Source organism: Callionymus lyra, chromosome 19, assembly GCF_982586985.1.
Source record: "Callionymus lyra chromosome 19, fCalLyr1.hap1.1, whole genome shotgun sequence".
Taxonomy (NCBI): domain Eukaryota; kingdom Metazoa; phylum Chordata; class Actinopteri; order Syngnathiformes; family Callionymidae; genus Callionymus; species Callionymus lyra.
Window position 1 is genome coordinate 19509416 of NC_141836.1, and position 13652 is coordinate 19523067.

Genomic DNA, 13652 nt, shown 5'->3' on the forward strand with positions numbered 1-13652 from the left:
CAAGCAAAAACCTACCGTGAATTTTTCTCACAGCTCGATGTTTCGATGATATCTTCTTCTCCGGATTGGTCGGCGACTTGTTGTAGAAATACAATATATAACGATATAATGAGGCGACAGAACTCGGCCCAGAACCTGGAAGAAAACTGAGGCCCCTGGTCCGAGACAGACAGGCGGTTAGTGAAGCAGCTCCCTATCTCCCACATCATAGTTCCTCTCCGCCTGGTTCAGTTCACCCCCGTGCTAGAAGCGTCCACCTTGACCAGGAACTGCTGGTGGGGATCAGGCTGGCGGAGAATCGGGGCAGAGGTGAACCGTTCCTTCAGTTCCCGGAAGGCTCCCTCGGCGTCTGGGCTCCAGTGGAAAGGCTGCCCGTCAGCGGTCAGGGCCAGTCAGCGACTGCCTGAACCTTAGCCGGGTCCATGGCTATCCTACCGGGACTAATAACGTAACCTAGGAAGGAGACGGTCGCCGCATGAAACTCACACTTCTCAGCTTTGACGAACGGTTGGTTAGCTTTTCTAAAACTAGATGTACTTGATGGTGGTGTGACTGTTTGTCTGGCGAAAATATGAGAATGTCATCTAGATAAACAAAAACAAACCGATTAAGAAATTATCTCAGGACATCATTAACAAGGCTTTGAAACAAGGTGGGGGCGTTCATGAGACCGAAAGGCATTACCAAATACTCGTAGTGGCCAGAGTGTGTGTTAAATGCGGTCTTCCATTCATCCCCTTGGGAGATTCTAACCAAGTGGTATGCATTACATAGGTCCAACTTGGTAAAAATGGTGGCTCCTTTGAGCATCTCAGACGCTGAAACCTTTAGTGGTAAGGGGTAACGATTCTTAACCGTAATGTCATTTAGTGAGCGATAATCAATGCATGGGTGCAGGGAGCCGTCCTTCTTACCGACAAAAAATAAGCCAGCCCCAGCCGAGGATGAGGAGTGGCGAATTATCCCTGCGGCCAGAGATTCCGTGATGTAACGGTTCTCTGGTTTGGCTCACCCCGACCCTCTTCAGTGGCGAGCCTTGTCTTTTAGCGGACGCGCCGCTGCACGGTGTCCACCCCCGCCACAGTAGAGGCAGAGCCCCTCATCCATCCGGCGACTCTTCTCCTGGTCTGTGAGACGCGCGCGTCTGAGCTGCATTAGCTCCTCCTCCGCTGGCCGTGATTCCTGGCGGGAAAGTGAGGGATGGAAGGGAAACCGCTGCAACCTCTGGAGAGGAGGGGTAGACGATCGGCTGCGTGCCTCCTCATTGCGCAGCTTCGTCTCGATCCTGGTGACCAAGGTCGATGACCGCGTCTAGCCCCTCCTGGAGCTCGAGGGGAATGAGCACGGTCCGCAGGCGCTGGGAGAGACCCTCGAGGAAGACTCAGGTGAGTAAGGCAGCGACACTCTGCGGCCAGCATGCGGAACAGGATAGCGTAGTTATTCACGTGTTGAGACCCTTGGCGGAGACGGAAAAGCAGCGTTGCTAGGGTGGAAGTGTTTCCCACTGTCTTCTCCTGGTGTATGTGGAATGTCAGGAAGAGGTCTCTCTGCAGGGTTCATCGTGGTCTTGTTGTTCTGTCACGACGGGGAACGGAGAAACCCAGGCGCAGAGGTAATTTGCAGAAACTTGGTTTAATATAGTGGGGAAGGCAGAGGCTTAGTCAGACAGTCCAGGAATTGGCATCAAAAGGCAAAAGCAGGGGCTAGCAAACTCGGCGTCAAGGGGCAGAAACAGATTGAAAACACAACAGGCAGGAATGGAGTCTTTGTCGGGACAAGGTAAGGAAACAGGGTAGGGAAGCAGGAATATTCAGACCCGGAGGTGACGTCGTATTGGAGCGACGGAAACGGACTCCAGTTTTAATCGTTTTAATTGGTGCGAGTGACCCCTGGATTTGTTGTGGAGATTCTTGGACGAAAAGACGGCGAATGATGCCAGTCAGACGAACGGGCCCAAAATATGGTAAGCAGAAAATCTTTTATTTAATTTCTGCATTTAGTTTCGTCTGGCTTAGGTAATCAATGTCTGAAGCCGTGTGAGTGGATGGGTTGAGGATTGGTTCCGCTTGTAAGTCAAATGAACATATAGCTTGTTGTTGTGGTATGGTATGGTTTTCCGTTACGATTCTCGGCACATAAAGTAAACATAAAGTGGCTTGGGATTCTGTCGAGTGGTAAATATATCTCTATTAGCTCGTTTTAAAGGCATTTAATTCACCCTTTTCAGAGAGGCTTAACCCCAGAGAGTACGAACAGAATGTTTTCTTTAAAAAAAAAAAGGCTTTTCTTGGTTAAATAATCGAGTTTCTGGGTAAGGTTACGCTGTCTAGTGAGTACTTATATTATGATAAAAAATAAAAACAAACTTTCTTGATTAAATGCAACGTTAACGCTAATGTGTGTTTTTTAAGTTTTGTGGTAAGAAATTTATAGATAGCTTTCAAGCTTTCTTGAATTTCTATTGGCTGAAAAATAGTTTTTTTACTTGTAAGTTTTATGCTGCGAGTTTATTTTAAAAAGAGGGTAAAAATGGCCTCTTGGTCTTTACATGTATATGTAAAAGTAGTTTTACAATCAACTACCGTGGACTACCTGAAAAAGGCGTTTTTTGCTTGTGAATTTCATATTACAAGTTTTTTTATAAAGATTTTTGGTCATTATAATATAAGTATTCAAGCGTGTTTTGTGAAAAAAGCATTTCTTTCTAAATCGGTTGATGCCGTAAAAATGCCGTAAAAATAACTTTCTTTGATTGTCATATCATAATAAAGTTTGGGATTATAATATAGGTATTCAAGCGTGACAGTTCTCTTATAGAGAGGGAGACGAACAATTGGTGTAAAAATAAATATGAAAATAAACAAGGAAAAAATAAAATAAATAAAAATAAGAAATGGATTTATCTGAACTGCGGGTAAAATGGCAGTCTCGTGGTATAGGATCATGTGGTGCTGTATTGTTTCGCTCTGTAAGTTCATATGTGGAAAAGGTTGCTCCGTTGGATTGGAAAAATGTTGTAAAAAACTGGTATAAATGGGCTAAAAAGCAGAGAAAGTTTGGAAATCTGCCTGATTGGGGCATGCCTATGCCTGAAGAAGATATTCTTAGAGAAAATGTGAAAAATATTAATCTAGAACTTGAAGTCATTAGGAGGAGAAAAACAAGCATATAGTTTAGTAAAAAAGACATACTGGCTTTGTTAGAAATAACTAAAACTGATAAAAAACTGATTTTTTGTGATTATGAAAATGGTAAAAATGATAAAGTTGAATACTGAAGTGTAGGCACCAGTGAAAGCTGTTAAAAAGGAAGTTGTTGATGAAAATAATGTAACTGAAAAAACTGATTCACCACCAGCTTACCTAGAAGGTGGAAACTGTTGGGAGAATGAGTGAAGTTCTCGATGCCTGGACAGAGTGAAGAACAACCAGAGTCAAAACTTGTTACTCGCGAGGGGAGACACTCAGACCGTAGAGACCACGCTCAAACAATCTCAGTGAATCCCAACGATCTGTGTCTCCCTCATGCTTTTTTTTTAGTTTCACAGCTACGTCAGCCACAACCAGGCTGGAACAGGTTTACAGATACGATGAACGTTGATTAGAGAGGGCACACGCGCTGGCGGGGGTTGACCTTCGGTTGGCAGGAGCAAGACAAGAACCATCTACAGTTTGTGGGTTAAACTTCATGGTAAGTGGTTTCATCAGCCATGATGCACAAGTTTTATCAGTAATGATGCACAAGTTTTATCAGTCACGAGGCACCGACTTGTGAGGGACAAACATTCTGATCACTTAAATTCTTATAACATTTCCCTCCTGTTGATCAAATTGTACCTCACTTAGGGGGCAGCTGTAAACAGTAAAAAATGATATATGGTGATGAAAAGGTACAAAAAGTATAAAAGTATGAAAGTATAAAAAGTTTGAAAGGATAAAACAAGCCACAATAGAAACAGAATTATCTTGAACAGAATGGGACAGAGCAAGAGTTTAAACATACAAATATTTAATCACTCTAAAATTGCCTTTTTACCAGAAAAGGGCTATAGAGAAGGATTTATTGGAGAAAACCAGGACTGTAGGTTTGGGTGAGTGGCGTTACATTTTCACGCAGCCGGCCGAGACCCTACCAGCAGAGTTCACTCACTACCATGCCAACCGCACTGTCTCGTCGCCTTACATTCGTTACTGCAAACAAGAAGGTGGGACGTATTGTCTTGTGAGTGTGGCAAGATACCCGGGGGTCACACTTTGGTGTCAGAGTCACCATCCCCGGTTACGGCCTGGTACATTACTTGGGTCACGTAGGCTTGAACGTGAGCTGTCACTCTTGGGGACAGGTTAATCAGCAGACGATTAGCTAGAAGTTTGAAAAAAAGGAATGCAACACAACACGACAAACATAAGCAGGAGCAGGATACCAAGGACGGCGGCCATTGCAGACATAACAACATCTTTCCAATCACCAAATATCTGTGTAAACCAAGCGGTTACTGGGTTAACTGAGATACCAGAATTTTTGTGGTGGTTCTTTCTGAACTGTTTCAGTTCTTTCAGTGCCAACGAGAGAGTGCCATTCTTAGCAGTGTGCATAGGAACAAAAGTACAACATTAACCATCAATAAAAGGGCATACACCAGCTTTTTTCAGCGAGCATCATGTCTAGAGCGATACGGTTCTGGAGAGTCATTAATGATGCAGCATGTCATTGTCTAGCTATATGTGTGGTGATGATTTCAGTCACGTTTTCGAGCAAAAGGAAGTTTGTGATTTAACAAATGGAAAATTGAGGTATGTCAGTCAAAAGGATATCAAGATGGTTGGTAGACCACTTCCTTCGTCGAGCTGAGGTGGCAGGTGCGACGGGAGCTTTGGTGCCTTCCATTTGAGTGTTATTGGGGGGAGAGTCATCTACAACAATTACACTTGAGTGTCTTAAACCAATTACATACGAACAGGAGCCAATCCATGTCTTTGGGAGGAAGGCACGAAGGGTGTTCCCGCCACGCCACCACCACAGCTGCGAACGAGTTCTGCTTGGGACAAAGGATTGGGGAACAAGGATTGTTTATTACACAAGGGTTGAGAAATGTTGCCAATAAACTTGCAATTTTTACCACCAGAACAGTTAATTTTGAGTAACATACGTATTGGACCCGGTCCTCAATGCTGGAATGTGACACAGCAGGGGGTGGCACCAACACCAGTGCAGAACAGTCATACCACCATAAAAAGAAAACCTGGTAAAATAACATCTTAAGACTCTCACAGGTTCCACAAGAGGGACTACAGCAGAGACGGCGTAGTTAAACAGGGGGAGTTGGATCAAGGTGATCTTTGAGATGATCAGACTACAGTAGCCCAAAGGACAGGTAACATAAAAAGATGTTACGTGTCCTCTAGGGGAAATTGATGTATGAACGGAATAAATGGAATGAGCAATGAATGAACAGTAAACAGTATTAATGAAAGTGATGTTCCTAATTTGGGGATTCCTGGTTTTATGTCCTAATGGGGGACGCCCCGGGTAAATCAAAGTTAAAAAGAAAAGAAAAATGAAAAAATAAGCAAACAAAAACTAAGAATGAACCTTAAACTACACTAACAATAAAAATTAGCTAATTTAGATTAAAACTAAAACTGAACCAGATTTAAAATAAACTAAAGAAGAAATAAAATATATATTAAAAGTAGAAATAAAAAAAAATATATAAAAAATGTTAATAGAACCAATATGGAAATAATAAAAATACATTATAAACACGAACAACAAAACAAATGGGGTAAAAGAAGATGTATTATGGTCGGCTCGTACTGCCAGATAACAGGCAGAGGGCAGCGGACGTGTATATTACTCTCTCCAACAAGGGTCAAAATCAGTGGAGACCTGGATGAGTAGACACACTCAAAAGCATCAACCAAATCCCCCTATCAGAAGAAACAAGTGGATAAGTATATGGGGAAATTACCCAATTCTATTACATTAATAAAAAACGTTTTTTTTGGTCAGAGCTACTCCTGAATGAAGGTTGTTTGTGTGTAGGTTGAAGAAGATGGACTCCGAGAAGATCGAAGAAGACGGATTTCTGGGATCCGTTTTTCCTCTGCACGCCTGGAATCGGGACATGGACGAAGACGACTAGATGACGAAAAGGAACAATCATACCAACTATGGAAGAGGAACAATCGGACCAAATGCAGATGATGATGATGATAACGATAATGCGGATGGACTGGACTACTGAGAAACATGAAAGAAGGATGAAAGACCACTACTGAATAAGGCCAAACCTTGTGTCACCGTTTAAAAAAAAACATTAATATTGCGGACGGATGATTATACTTTCGGTTATACATATAGCGTGTGCAGGTACATGATGATAATATGTTGTTGGAAAATGATAATATTAGATAGAAAACGATAAAATATTGCTGCAGAACAACCATTGATTTAGAAAATTGGACTTTTTTTTTGTTTATGACGTGACCTATAAAGGCCACGTCAACAGAGGGAGTTGTTAGATTAAAAATTATTATACACTTTACGTATACGTATATTTAAATTAATGCTAAAAGATAATGAAAATATAAAGTATAAATTACTCGCTTCATCTAAAAGCTTAAACGTTTGAATACAGATTTACTATCAACATTTCACTCCAGACTGATACACTGTTTCAAAAAAGCTTGGAACAGGATTAGAGTCATGACAGACATTATCATTGACATTACTTTAACATCTGTCCGTCTGCCCGTTTCACACCTGGGTCGTGAAACAAAGAACGAGGCAGGGACACATCTGTGAGGGGGGGGTAGGAGACAGGAACTTCCACCAAAGAAGATTTGAATGATAAACAAAGTAGGAAGAATTCTCCACAGGAGATCGTGACACAGGGAGTTTGAAGGAACCAATAGGGGGATAAGGGGAGGACCTCTCGGCCCACAAATTTGCCTTAAATATAGTGATGTTATTATTGTCCGGGACCGTCTTACCCTGAGCTATTGACATGTAGAGCTGCCGGCAAAGAGCATGTCTGATCGATCGTAAAAGTTTGTATCTTTGTTTGACTTGAAGCGGCGAATAAACGACCCGTTACACTCTGCATTGACCTCTTTTCTCCATAAAGCAAACTATTAAGACCCGGAGGTGACGTCGTGTTGGAGCGACGGAAACAAACTAAGTTTTAACCGTTTTAAGACTGACCACACATGAAGCTGATATCGAAGGAAATCAAAATATCTTTATTTATCAACTTAATCTTGGAAATTTACCAAAGGTTCACCATAATGGAGGGATTAAATGAACAGTTTGTCAAGAAACAAAACAACTTAAACACCAGCAACAACCCCACAGTCAAAAACCCCGCGATCAAAGTCCAATGTTCTAGTCCAACTTAAGGTCCGAAAAAGGCTGCGATCAGCTTAAATAAATCCAAAAGTAAACCCCACTGGGTGAGGTGCAGATGAATAAACAAACAAACTACTTATGTGAGGTCTGGCGTGATGAGTGAATGTCCTTTAGAAAGAAAGAACAATCCCCGCTTGAATGTCCTCGGATAAGTGTCTCCCCTCACCCCACACTCCCCGTCTCCCATCAACCCATTAAAAAAACTTCCCCCCGATTTAAAACAACATACACAAACAGAATATACAATGACATCATGTACAGAGCATCAAACATTAAACAAAACATGCTCATATTTGCCAAAACAGATATATGTATCCTGTAACATCATGGTATGTTACAAAGTTTACTTTGTTAGTTAAATTAAAACGTACATCATTTAAAATAGTTATGTAGGTTTATTCTGGGTCAGGATGAACGACCTCCCTGGCTGGCAGATATATATAAGCAGTGGCCGGTGCTCATGTACTTTGCGTGGTCCATTTCCCGAAGCAGAGAAAATAAAGGGTTTATGTGTATGTAATTTGATTCTAGGTAGAGTTAAGAACCTCTTGTTATTTGGTGCTGCTGGGCCAGTTACAACACTTGCAACTATCATCAAAAACCAAACCCGTCACGCAGTGTTGGACCCACGTGATTCCGTTGGCGCAACTGTAATAAGAACCTGAAGCATCGGGATTGGCATAAATCCCCCCAACTTTGTTTGCACAAAAGTTTTCACTTGGGGCCAGAGGAGGGAGCGGAGCATTTGTTGGCAGGGGTTTAGGAGGAGTAACACGTGCCAATGTAGGAAGATGTGAAGGTAAAGGGAGTGGAGTATTTGTTGGCAGGGGTTTAGGAGGAGTAACACGTGCCAATGTAGGAAGATGTGAAGGTAAAGGAGGCAGAGCTGCAAAAGAAACATCACTGTTAACCTGCCTTTTTCAATATCCAGTCATCTTAGGTGCTCTCATGTTTACCTGATCCCAGAAGTGATTTTAGACAATTAATGAGTGGGAAGTTTCCCTGCCCACAGAACTTCCCTTTAGAATCGTCCAGGTCCAAAGCCCAGATGAAGGCACCTCCGAATCCCTTCTCCTTCATGTAACGAGCCTAAAGGAAAAATAAGCAGGTTAAAATCATAAAGAAGTTTATGTGAAGAGTTTTAGCGACCTTGATCTCAAAGCTGTCCTTGTTATCGTAGCCAACCCATTGAGTTTCTTTGGTAGCGTACGGAACCTTCTGGTCATTTGTCATTGTGACCGTGGCTCCTTGGAGGAAGGTACAAACCTGAAAGGTAAAAGATCTCAAGCAACAAACATCATGTAGACCCATAATAAGGTTGATTTATTCACCTCGTAATAGGACCTGAATCCTGCCTCTCTGGTGTAAACACCAGCAGGAGCAGGACCAGACGCCGGGGCCCCGACATAGCTAGACTGAGTAGAGAGTGTAAATGTTCTTCCATATGTAGCAAATCCCATGTTGAGCTTCTCCACAGGCATCCCCTGGTCTCTCCAATAACCCATCGCAAAGTCCTTGAAAATGTTTAATAAACATCGTTTATAAAAAATAATAATTTAAGAGATAGAAAAATCAGTTCAAAGCTGAAATAGCAATTTAGTGTTTTAAATGAAATGCTATATAACACAGGCTCGGCAACCTTTATCACTAAAAGAGCCATTTGTAACAGTTTCCGACGGGAGAAAAACCCTGGGAGCTGCAAAACCCTTTTGTTTTTATATAATTCCATATAATTTTCACTTTCTCTTCTTGCCTTTATGCTATATATAAATAAACTTTACACAAAACATTAGTTAGTGATCTCAAAGGCAAACATTTTTTTTTATTTTAATGTGGCAAGCTTCGTCTTCATTTTCATCCAAAAATACACTTAAGAACATCTAAATACCTCCATGGTGCTGGCCTGTCCATATTGTATTGAAGCCTCCACATAAGGAATTCTTCAGAAAAATATTTAAACAAGTCTATATTTTAGGCTTGTTTTGAGTGGATGATACTAGGTTGTCAGCCTAAATCTCTTATGTCAGACAGTCGAGCAATTTGAAGGTATTTGGATGTTGTTAAGTGTCTTTTTGGACGAAGACGAAGACGGCTGAGCTCCAGTCGCTACATAAAATTAAAAACAATCATTTTTGTCGATAACTCTTAAAAAGAACAGATGTCTCTGAAAATAATCCCAACCCTGACTTTTTAAGCATTGATAATTATCATAACAATGTTTTGTACTGTATATTTACTGCAGTTTAACTTAGTCTTGGTTTTTGTTGTCTTTTCTTATGTAGAGCAATATGTGACTAGGACATTCAAGACGAAACTATTTGATATCAAACTTAACCTTATTTATTACAATGTACACGTTTGTAACTGACTTGCTGAAAATTATTAAATATTTTCTATGTAGGCAGAAATACATTAAAGTTCACAAAGTTTTTTCAGGTCTGCACAAATTTCAAATTAAATCTTTGAACAAACCAAAGGAAAATAAGATAACGAAAATACATTTGTTTTGCGTGTCACTGTTCCTTTAAGAGTGAAACAGGCGACAGAGGGGGGAGCGAGGAGTCAAAGTTCTGAGCTGATTATCGTGAAAAACTAATGTTGTTCTTATATCAGCGAAGATACGTCTCACTGTAACAGTTTTTAATAAATAAAAAGTAAACGGAAGAAGATGTTTGCTTGTTTTTCATGCATCATTGGAAAAACGCTATGAAACATTTAAATAAAATTCCCGCATTTATACTTTTTTTTCAAAAAACTCAGAGCCGCATCAGAGGGCTGGGTTGCCAACCCTTGATATCGAAGCACAGAGAGTGTGTACATGTGCCAAGGAGGGTCATCCTTAGAAATGTTTTACTTTTCAAATGTGGGCTTGGCTGCAAATTTAGTAGATTACATTAAATAATTATTTTTCAACCAAATATCTTGTCCTTGTGTTCCCATATTCACTATTAACATTTAAGTAAAGAAATAAGTAAAAGAAACATCATGAATAAACATTTTTTAAATGTTGATATCCCAAATCTTTGGGACTTTTCTTTTTTAGCAGTGTAAGGGGAAAACGGGGGTTAACAATGTATTGGAGGTGTAAACATCCCACACTCACAGTATTCAGGTACACGTTGTTGCCGACGTCGCTGCTTCCTTTGTACAGAGGGCTGTTGTGACCCGTCACACTCTCCCATGTGCCGTGAAAGTCATACGTCATCACGTTGATAAAATCCAGATACCTGACAAAACACTTGTTGAATTAGATATTTTCTAAGGTGAAACTTTAGAACCTACTTTGCCAACTCAGCGACTTCATAACCAGGATCGATTGTTCCTTTCCCAGAAGCAACAGCCGCAGACAGCAGAAGTCGTGTTTTTCCAGTTTCTTTCCCTTCAGCCTCGTACGCCTCCAAAAGCTCCTGCAGCATCACAAAAGAGACTGGTTCAGATCTAGCGCTACTTCCTGTCAATTTATCGTACCGATGGAGTTGTATGCAACAGTGCTAACCTTGCATAAAAGAGTGAATCTTTGTTTGTCCACCGCATGACTTCCTCTAGCAGCAGGGTACTCCCAGTCCAGATCCAGGCCATCAAATCTTTTACTTCTCAGAAACTTAATGGTAGATTGAACGAATGTTTGCCTGTTGGCTTGCGTGGACACCATCGTGGAAAATCTGAGGAGAGGATCACATCCATTCAGTTTTTTTTAAGAAAGATATCTCTGGGCAAACGACTCACTTCTGAGATCCAAACTCCCAACCTCCGACTGCCAACAGAGTTTTTAGATTTGGATTTCTGTGCAAAAAACGTGTGTCACAGATACATTGAATCAATGCCCACCAATGTCAGGTGTTTCAGAAGAATTCTGCCATGTGTTCTATTCTGTATCCAACCACCCACATTTTATACTAGTTATAATGATTTAACAATTAACTGTTTTCAAATCATTTTTACAACTGATTATTCTTCAAGTACATTTGACACATGATAATGTAAAGTAAAAAAAAACATGTATCTTATTTTAAAAACATTTACATACGTTTTTTAACAGGTGATGTTATTTTACATATGGCTGTGACTTCAACTCTTCAGTCTGCGTATCACGGCTAAACTAATAAACTAAACTACAAATAGATATAAAACTACCTCTGTTTCAGTCCGTTGAAGTCTTTAAAGAGCTCCTCGTCGTTCCACCCTACAGTCACTATTTTATTTACTTCGTTGATGTAGGAAAATGCATAGATCAGGTGAGTGCACAGGTTTGGGTCGATATCCAGCGGCATAAACTTCCCATCACCAGGTCGATACTGGGACCAGTTGGTGAAGTAGCACACCAGTCTGGTGGAAGACACTGAAGATAAAATCAAATATTTAAAAAACAATTATATTAATGGAAAATGTTTTATTTGAACTCACCGATGTTGCTCACGAAGAGACAAAGACCTTGAAATAATCAGAAATAATTAATGAACTGATGACTGTTAATGTAATTAGAACCAAATCCTACCTGCGATGAGGACTATCCTGCTCATGATTCCTGCTGTTGATAAGATCACACCAACTGAACCACCGGCTTTCTGCTTTTTTTTAGGGAGCCTGGGGGTCATTAACCGAGATCTGATTGTAACAGCAAAACACTGATAATCCAGGAATAGATTAAATCAAAATTTTCTCCCTTTCTTTTTGTCAAACTCTATTTTATGTTTTTAATTGTCAATAGATTAGCATAATTAGTGCATAATTAGTGAGGAAGTAAGAAAGCATGATACAATGGACATTGTTGCAAGAAGTATGGCACATGCGGAGTTAATCTTCTTACATACAAATGAAAAATAAGTGTTTCTTCTAGTCAGGAGAAAAATCATTCAAATATATTTCTCTGATAAAATGATCATAACGAGAGCTTATTTCGCATCTAACAGTTTATTAGCTTTTTGCCATTTTAAATATTTTCTGATTTTGAGGAGGAAAAGAGCAAATGAAAGCCAAATACTTACAAAGTGATGTATACTTGAGCAGCTGAAGTAAAAAATGTTGTGCTGCCATTTAAGTAAGATAATTTTCAGGGTGTGGTATAGAATTGAATAAGTAATGAATAATGCAACATGACACGTCAAATAAGGTGACTGAAACATATTTTCAGTTTTTATGATACCAAGGGCCACATTATTGAACTCAAAGGGCCAGATGTGGACCCGAGGCCCTACTATACTTAGTTCTACTTTTCACTGGTGAATCCCTCTGAAGTTATCGTGCAATACTTTCTGAACCACATAAGATAAACAGAATTATTTCAGAGAAGACTCATAAAATATTTTTCTTCATTGCTGTGAGATTATATTAATCTTTTTGTGTTTTCATATGTTGGGCAGCATTTAAATATTTTTTTATGCCAAAACGTCTCCTTGGAAAAGGCGCTTAGTTGTATGATTCTTCATATATTCATTTATTTATACGCGATCGTTATATCTAAATGATGTTAAAGCCCCAACAGGATTCCAGATTGTCCAGTTAAGACATAGTAGTGACTTTTTTCCCTCAAAATTGTACGTTTCCTTATCTTTCAGAACCTTCGTGACAGTGAGTGAAACAATCAGCTTTCATTTTGAACTGCTCAGGAATGTTTTGTTATTGACCTGTGTGTGTTTGTGTCGTGTGTGTCTGTACTTTCAAATTCCTCTTTGTCTATGTAATTGTATGCTGTCTTTTAAGGTCTTGTATGATATATGTTTGTGCCACACCCAAGAGAACATTTTCTTCAGGAAGAACAATAGGTCGTCAGACCAGAACACATTACCCAAGACCAGCCAATTGTCATGTGATTATAGGTTAGAGTTAAGAAGCTCTATGTTGTTATTTCGGGTTGCTGGGTCGGTCACACAGCCTCGAAAAGGTGTGAAGGTAAAGAGGACGAGCTGAAAAAATGACATAACTGTAAACCGTCTTCAATGACCAATCATCTGAGGCGCTCTCATGTTTACCTTATCCCAGAAGTAACTTTAGATGAGTGGGAAGTTTTCCCTGCCCACAGAACCCCTGAGTTATCATCATAATCTCAGGCTCTACGAATTGGTGCGAAGCACTCTAACCGCTTCGCTATTGGTATATCCTCGAGGCCCTGCCTCGTCTTTGAGAAAGCTTAATGAACTCGCCACCCAGCTGGGTGCAGTCCACTTCCTATAAAGGCTGGAAACACCTGCCGCACTTCCTCCAACTGAAAACTCGAGAAAGGCGGCTGTTGGGCGACGAGGTTA

General features: G+C 40.4%; 1 protein-coding gene across 1 annotated transcript; it reads right to left on the reverse strand.

Annotated features, from left to right (window-relative positions):
- Positions 1-7961: 7961 nt before the first annotated feature.
- Positions 7962-11935, reverse strand: LOC148059858 (acidic mammalian chitinase-like). Its single transcript, XM_087781586.1, has 11 exons — positions 11906-11935; positions 11815-11841; positions 11545-11749; positions 11137-11193; positions 10907-11072; positions 10693-10817; positions 10514-10637; positions 8742-8924; positions 8560-8676; positions 8367-8499; positions 7962-8296 (listed from the first exon to the last, which is right to left on the reverse strand). Exons 1-11 carry the CDS (start codon positions 11928-11930, stop codon positions 7962-7964), a joined length of 1497 nt encoding a protein of 498 aa, XP_087637712.1. The 5' UTR covers positions 11931-11935.
- Positions 11936-13652: the final 1717 nt, after the last annotated feature.